The sequence below is a fragment of the Corylus avellana genome, chromosome ca8 (genome assembly GCF_901000735.1).
Source record: "Corylus avellana chromosome ca8, CavTom2PMs-1.0".
In the NCBI taxonomy this organism is placed as follows: domain Eukaryota; kingdom Viridiplantae; phylum Streptophyta; class Magnoliopsida; order Fagales; family Betulaceae; genus Corylus; species Corylus avellana.
This window is the reverse complement of record NC_081548.1, coordinates 22,804,044-22,812,892: the sequence shown is the minus strand read 5'-3', so window position 1 is coordinate 22,812,892 and position 8,849 is coordinate 22,804,044. Positions and strand designations below refer to the sequence as shown.

Genomic DNA, 8,849 nt, shown 5'->3' with positions numbered 1-8,849 from the left:
TCTTGAACATGCAAGATGCACATATTTTTTTAATAATAGAGATAAAGTTAAAATAAATTTTATTAAAAACTCATATACATTTTACATATTATTAGAAAAAGAACACATATTTATAAATTATATTGAAAAAAAAAAAATTTAAACTTTGTCGTTTCTATCTATGGGATAGAGTAGTAAGTGTCATGTGGCATGTAAATTGTTAAGGGACAATCTCTATTTCATGGCTGACATAATAATTACCACCAAGTAAAGTCCCACTCCAATTTACAAGGAATTGGTAATTAATAAAAATTTGTAATTACCGTAGCAACAAAAATAAGTGTTAAAAGAGAGGGAGGGAACATTTTAAGCATAGTGCTGCCGCCCTCTTCTTAGCCTCACTCAATAAAGGAATCTGACCGTACTATCACCATGTCCAACCGTAGATCTCCGATTGTCCCATTGCTCTCTTCTCTACAAAGCTCCCCCATCTCCCACCTTGTCTTTCTATCACTCTCTCTCGGCTTCAAAAAAAAAGAAAAAAAAAAAAAACATCATCGGCAAAGAGCAAAAAATATAGCAAATATGTTAAAATCTCCAGAACTCCCAGATTGTTGCTATCCAAACCAACCCATATTAATCTGCCCGAGTTGTCCGACCCCCAAGCATTCCCTCTATCTCTCCAATCTCGATGACCAAAAGTTCCTTAGGTTCTCCATTAAATATCTCTACCTTTTCAAGAAATCAGTGAGCTTAGATTGCTTGAAATATTCTCTTTCCAAAGTTTTAGTGGACTATTACCCATTAGCTGGGAGGTTGAGGCCTAGTGCCGAGGATGATCAGAAGCTCAAGGTTGATTGTAATGGAGACGGTGCCGTTTTCGCTGAGGCTTTCATGGACATCACTGCCGAAGAATTTCTCGACCTTTCCAAGAAGCCAAACAGGTCTTGGAGAAAGCTCTTGTATAGGGTGGAAGCTCTCAGTTTCTTGGATGTTCCTCCTCTCGTAGTTCAGGTCTGATTATTTTCCATTTTTCCATTTTTCTTCTTTTCTTCCCTTTATTTTTATTTAATATTGCGCCATTGTTTCTCTTTTATTCCTTGCTTTTTCTTACAGCGTGTTTGTTCCTTTTCTTTTTTCTTTTTTTTTTTTTTCTGGGTGCGTGGGGCTTTTCAGTTCTCACTCATCCCCCCCTGTGGATCTCTTATTATAAAAGAATATTCATTTTGAAATTATTTTTTTAACCCCGATCGATGGAGCTCCTGTTTCTTCTTCTGCAACAATTTTAGTTATACTGATGTGTTGATTGACTAAAATTCCCTTCAAACTATGAATTAGTTCCTTCGTTAATCTATGCAATCCAAGAAAATTTAGCAGATACCCACTAATTTGCTTAGTGCTCTAATCATAATCCCAGTTCTTCCACTTGAGCATCCTCTTCCAATCATAAATCCCGGGAATTGAAATGATGCTGCCAAGTGCCAACCCTACAGCACCACGCTAGTGCATAGAACCACGTCGCTCTGCTTGCCTTGCACCATGTCTAGCCGAGACAGACAGGGCTAGTTCTGTCTACTTTCTTTAACATTGATTCACTTTTTTGAGGAGATTTAGTCGTAGTCGTTGATAGGGTAGATCGTAGACCACTATGATGTGATCCTTCGGTTGAAATTACTCTAGCCTTGCCTAGTCTAGTTACCTTGGCTTGAAGAACACGTACACACACGCATACAGAAGGGAAAAAAAAACACATACACACACAGAGGCATCAAAAAAGGGAAAAAGTCGACAATGGCTAAAAATACCAATAATGGTAAATTAGTAAAAGGGTTCGGTTTGAGTGAAATAAGCCAATATTTGCACCACATACGTTCCTTTCAGTTCCATGACCAAAAAGTAAGCGACCCTACTCAACGGAAATCGCTCCTTCAGTTTCTGTTCCTTTTCGGAGCTCGGTTGGAGAGCTTCGGATTTCGCTCTGTATTTTTCTTTTGTTCCAATTTTAAATACTACCCCTTATTCTTATAAATTAATGAAATAATTTTCAAGCCAATCATTTGTCATGTATTAATTCACATAATATTTAACACGTTTATAAATTAATGTGGTAGTCTATATTGTATTTGTTACATCGATATCCATGTTGCATTTGTCATATCAACGTCCGCTATCAATCAAATGCGGCAATAGTACACATAGTACTTTTTTTTATTTTTTTTGTAAACTCTTATTTCTATAAAATGTGGTCCTAGTTTGTAAAGAATTCTAGCATTACCAAAACTATTTTGTTTTGATCATTTTGGTGAGATAACTTAGTAAAAGTGGTTAAAAACTCTTATTTTTCAACCTCACCATTTTATTGGGAAAAAATGGTAATTAAGCGACATTTATTTATTGAATAAAAAAGTAATTTCTTTCTCTCTCTTTCTATTTTTTGTTTTCCTCTTATCTTTTAATAGTTAGAGAAAAAATAAACAAATATTGGATAAATAATATTTAAATATAATAATAAAAATTGATAGTTAAAATAATGATATTGCATAGGTGGTCTAAGAACATAAATAATTAAAATAGAAAAAAAATGTACTGGGGAATAAAATTTGGTGAAACCCTTTTAGTAGTAAATTACTTTTATTTTAGGAAAAAAAATAATAATTAATTGTTGAACTTTTGCAGGTAACGAATCTCCGTTGTGGAGGAATGATTTTGTGCACCGCAATCAACCACTGTCTATGCGACGGCATTGGGACATCGCAGTTTCTACATGCGTGGGCCCAGAAAACCAGTAGGCCAAATCTTGATCTAGCAATCTCTCCCTTCCACAACCGCCACGTGTTAAAACCCCGGAATCCCCCTCAGACAAACTTCAGCCATCCCGGATATACCAGAACAAACCCCAAGGATAATACTCACATGGACGTCGTAAAGTTGCTGCAATCTCAGCCGCTGGTGCCCACATCCCTGATCTTCACCGCCTCTCACATTCTTCACCTAAAGAGGCAGTGCGTACCATCGCTCAAGTGCACCACCTTCGAAGCCCTGGCATCGCACACGTGGCGCTCCTGGGTTAGGTCACTCGACCTGTCCCCGTCACTCAATGTCAAGCTCCTTTTCTCCGTTAATATCCGGAAAAAGTTGAACCCGGAGATACCACTAGGGTTTTATGGGAATGGGTTCGTGCTAGGATGCGCCCAGACCAATGCAAAGGACCTGGTCAATGCTAACCTGCACCATGGCGTGAGGCTGGTGCAGCAAGCGAAATCTGCTCTCAACGATGACTACATACGGTCAATGGTCGATTTGCTGGAGGACAAAACGGTAAAAACGGATCTCTCGACGAGTCTGGTAATATCGCAGTGGTCTAAGCTGGGATTAGAGGATTTGGATTTCGGAGAAGGGCAGCCGCTGCACATGGGGCCTGTGACAAGTGATATTTACTGCTTGTTTTTACCGGTTGTTGGTGACTCCGATGCCGTCAGAGTGCTCGTGTCCATGCCGGAGGGCGTTGTGGAGAAATTCGAGTATTACATGAAAGAGTTTTTGGATAAAGAAGATAACGCAGAAGCTAATGGGTATCATGAAGAAGATAACGGATTGATCTAAAGGAGCTCGTGCGTGCTTTTTTCTTTCTTTCTTTCTTTTTTTTTTTCGCCAGCTCCCACATAATAAGCATGCTATTGGAAGCAACTCACTGTAATTTGATCAGTATCGAAAAGTATAATTAATTGATAGACTAGTTTTAGAATGTTTGCTAATATTGCATGCATTATTAATTTCCGAATCTCTTATCAAGTTGATCAATAGTGGAAGATTATGATATATATCACAATTTATACTAAACATATAAAGTAATTTAATTAATATTTTAATACTTTATTTTATATGTGAAACTAAACTTAATTCTCATTTCATTCCTATTTTATTATGTTGATATGACGGTGCTTATTATTACATTGGATTTACTTAAATTAAAAAATGAAAAATAAAAATAAAAATGCAGAGGTTGCCACAAGTTTGAACTCGAGACTTCGATTTTAAAATGATTTAATATGGTAGGCTTTTAGTTCAAACCCTAACTTCACAATTTATTTCAGATTTCAATTAAATATTTTGTTTTATTGTGTGGAATTTTAAGTCCACAAATAAGAAATAGTATTAAAATGTTAATTAAATAATTAAATCTACACTTTCTTATCTATTAAAGTTTTTCGCATTAGTGTATATATATTATTGAGATAAAAAATAATAATAAGTGCATATTAATTTAACAGATTATGACATATTAATATTTTTTTTAAGATCAAGCTTCAAAGTAATAACAAGATAGCAAATTAATTAAACACATGTATAGAAACCTATTTGGCTTTGAGAGAGCACGTACAATTACTTGCACTTTCAATGACTTTGATTGTCTTTTTCAGTTTTGTTTTGTGTTTTCAAAATAAAAACATCAATATTTAATTTCTTTGTTTTCAAACAAAGAAACTAAAAAACATTAACAAATAAAGCCAAAATACACCAAAAAAGAAAAGAAAAAAAAAACAATTACATTTTTTTACCATAATTTATGTGGGATGGGAAGGTTGTGAACATACACAATACGAACTTTGCAGTTTCACTGTATAATTCGATCGCCTTCCAGATTCATCTGAAACACCTTTTGTGGCGTGGCATGTCTGATGTCTGGGCCTAAAAGTCACAAACCCCAATCTGAAACCAAAGGTCCTTTTCTAGCATTTGCCTGAGGGGGAACCTACGAGATTATATATATATATGGTGAAAGTGTAAAAGTAAGGGACAACATACGAATAATTTTGAAAAAGATCCATGTTGTCACTATCACCTAGAAAATTCAAAGATATAGGGGGAAGGAAAAAAAAGAAAAAGAAAAGAAGATCCTCCGATGGCCGCCCTAACCATATTTTAGCTCTAGCTAGCTAGGGTTTCATTGTGGTCGGAAAAGTGTACGTAAAATCTTATCAGAATAATAATAAATCGATCCTTATTCAAAAGCATGTTCTTGGGACAAGAATATAATAATATTATATCTGCTGAGGATGCTGAAATATGACCATCATTATCTTTTATTGGGTTGAATGAGTATCCGAATCATCCTTTATTCATTGACAAAATCCTTCCTTATAAATTAAATTTTATATATATATATACTATATATATATATATATATATATGTCCAAGAGATTTCCCCTATTTCTCACAGGTTCATTCGTATGTGGTCCATGACAATAAGCCCTTCACCATCAAGCTGGGTTTTCAGTGCCAAAAACCATATTATCGAGCCCGATATTGTGGAGGCGGTGGCCGCATGTATTAAGGGCTGTTTAATTTTTTTGTGAGTTAGGCTTTTATAGGATGATGCTGGACGGCAACGCTCTCCTAGTGGTGCCATCATTGCAAAATGAAGGTAGAAGCTGGAGTCGCTATAGACATATTATTGAGGGGTTCATGGGGTTTTAAAGAGTTTACAAAAATGAAAGATCAATCATATCAAATGACATTTAAATGGTGTAGCACATGATCTAGAGAAGGAAGCTTTATCCTTAAGCTTGGAGAATAGCCTTATTGATGAAATTCCTCTCTGTATCTCTTATATCATCTTTATAGAACGTTATGCTTAAGTTGTTCTTTTTATAAGATCCGCTCGATTTCTTTCCAAAAAAAAAAAAAAAACCTAGGGTTTTCAATTTATTGGTTTCTTAATTAGCCTTCTTTTCTTTTTGCATGCATATAGCCATTTAAATGCAACAAAATGAAATTTGAACAATAAATAAATCCTTTTTATTTCACTTGGATAGGTTAATAAATCCTTAAATAAAAATAAAAATAATTAACCAAGAAAGGTACATGCTTCTTATCTCTTACTAACATTGATGTGAATTAATTTCTTAAAAAAAAAAAAAAAAAAAACAAAAACAAAAACAATATGTGACACAATGCCGATAGTTACAATATGTTGTCGACTTTTTTTTGGGGGATAAGGAAGGAAGTAAGGTGTCCTTACATAATATTAATTGGTCAGGGAAATGATTGTAGTCCGGTCGTGATCTTTCTTTCTGGGGATCGAGGAATGCCAGCTCTACCCATGTGTGAATATGCAGAGATTGGTGTCACATACACATGGCCTTGTAGGGCCTTTTCCCAACTTAAACCCATGTATATATACTTAATTATTTGCACGTTTGCAAAAGCACTATATTTTTTATTTTTAAAATTATTTCATGTTTGAAGTTGGTTAGGTTGTAGTTGGATGGTGAAATTTAGGTTAATGATGATTTGCAATGAATTTGTATGGACTTAATTTGTTCGCCCAACATTATTATATTTGATTATATATTTATGTTGACATCTATAATTTGAATTTCAGATTTATTATTTTAAACCATTATATAAACTGAAAAAAAAAATAAAAAAATCATGTATTAGAAATATCCAACCTTTTGTGTTGGGTAAGCCAAAATCTGGAGATCCCTTATTTGGGAGAGTAATGCTATAAATCATATTTTTATTTCACAATTATCTTATAATATTGATGCAGCAGTCTCAAATAACCCTTAAGTCAATTCATTCTAAAAATCAAATCAATTTAAACGATTGATTAGGACCTTTAGCAAAGGACATGCCTTATTGAAAGAGAGAAAGAGAGGAGGGGGGAATTACAAAGGATCACAATTCATATATGTTAGGTTTTATACTTTGACTAATTAGTGTCAAAATAAGTTGAGTTGTAATGTTTAAGTCTAAGTTTGTCGGTAAATTTGAAAATTCGATGTTGGCATTAAGAGATTGAATATCTTGTTTGGAAAAAAATGATTCTAGTTTGAACGAGAGGGCCTCAATTGTAGCCACAATCATATCTAGTTCGAATGCAATTATAAAAGGCACTTCCAAAATGCCTAGATCATAGTAGTCTTATTCGAATGGCTTTCGAACAAGAGAATCTCAAAATGTTGTGATTGAAGTATCGTTTGAACCTTGTTCGATCATCGCTCAAAAAAGTTGTGAACCCTTAGATCTCCATCGGAGAAGATTCTGATAAATTGTTTTAAACCTCAGCCGACTTAACCTAACATCTTTTTTTTTGTTTGTTTTTATCCCCAAAAAAAATCTATTAAGTCACGACTTTGGTAACCTTTGCCGTCCCCATTAATACTAATGGATATATTCTATTTGTAATAAACATAAAAAGTCCACTAGACTCCCAACCAATAATAACAACAATAATAATAATAAAAAGGAGCCAACCAACAATAATAATAAAAAATAATAATGAGACCGAGAAGAAGAGGGCACTAGGCCACTATCAGCCTACTTTATAGATCCACATGAAAGATTTTGTCATCTGAAGAAATCTTAGGATCCGAACGTGACACTTTGCTGGTCGACACTTGCAAGCATATCTTCTAATAATTGTCATTTAATTTATACCATGCGTTCTCCTTTTTGTATCTTCAAATAATTAATATTAAAAGCCTTATCTAGCTATTAAAGTAATTGAATTTAAAAAAATAAAAAACTCTGAAATATATTCATCATCATTGACTTCTGATCAAATATATTCTTAAGTGGAGTCAAACAGGAATATTTGGAGACCCACATGTAAAAACCTTTTATTTGGTCTAAATACAGAAGTGGCCCCCTTAAGGTCCACATGTCAGTTGGCCAGGGTGACTTCAAGGCCAAACAAATAGTAAAGTATTTCAAGTGACAGGCTGACAGACCAAGGTGGAATATATATTTTTAATATATATAATTGTTCTTTAATTTATTCATATATAATTGTTTGTCTGGGCATGTCACTCTCAAAACCTGATAAGAATTTTTTACAAATTGATTTGTAAATTTTTTATTTTTCAAAGAATAACATGTATTATTTAGAAAAGTGAGAATCATATATGCTTCTTATTAATGATTTACTGCTATTAAAAAAGCATGTGACTTTTCGGGCCAAATAAATAGTAAAGTAATTCAAGAAATGGGTCAAATAGTTAAACTTTCAGGTGACCTCCACTTTCACTTTTATGGAGGTGCTAGTGGTCTGTCTAGAATTGATTAAACTATCTAAGCTTGTTTTAGCTTTATGTTTGTCCTGTAATTTCTTTTTTATTTAATGAATGCCAGTTTGTTAAAAAATAAAAATAAAAATAAAGTAAAGTAATTCAGGAAATTTGAAGTCCAAGGCCAAGAGTCCCATATATTTTCCTTCTTTATTCATAATTGTTTGTTTGGGCATGCCACTCTCAAAATCTAACAGAAATTTCTTGTAAAATATATATTTTTAATTATATTAAAAAAGCATGTAAAAACCACATGATTTTTTTTTTTTTTTTTGTGTGTGTGTGTTTGAGATGCTTGAAAGTTAATTTTCTATCTTTAAACTATCTCAAAATGCAGACATGACAACCCAATTAACCTTTGAATTAGACAGATCAGTTATTGTTAAAATAAAATATAATTAATAGTTAATTAAGACAATCAAGTCAACATTTATGAGATAACTGTGTGATAAAAAAAAATCCTATATGAAAACAAAAATTCCCCGAATCAACTAAAACAACCACATCTTAACCTAAATTATATAATATAATCATAGAGTGATGTTGAAATAATGATCTAAATTATATGTATTTTGATATTAAGTAGATTTTGGATAGAGGTGGGCAGATTAACCGATTACCGACTTTAACCGAACCGATATTAACCATAACCGATAGTTATCGGTCGGTAATCGGTTAAAAATTTTATACCGATAAGCTTATCGGTCGGTTAAAATTTTTTTATCGAAAAACCGATATGACCGATAAGCTATTTTAATTTTAATTTTTTATAATTTTATATTTATTATTGTAGTG

The 8,849-nt window shown here is 33.2% G+C and overlaps 1 protein-coding gene across 1 annotated transcript; it reads left to right on the top strand.

Annotated features, from left to right (window-relative positions):
- The first annotated feature begins 433 nt into the window (after positions 1-433).
- Positions 434-3,738, top strand: LOC132189223 (alcohol acyltransferase 9). The gene is made up of 2 exons (XM_059603844.1): positions 434-993; positions 2,656-3,738. The coding sequence occupies exons 1-2, from the start codon at positions 565-567 to the stop codon at positions 3,580-3,582; spliced, it is 1,356 nt and encodes a 451-aa protein (XP_059459827.1). The 5' UTR covers positions 434-564; the 3' UTR covers positions 3,583-3,738.
- The last annotated feature ends 5,111 nt before the right edge of the window (positions 3,739-8,849 follow it).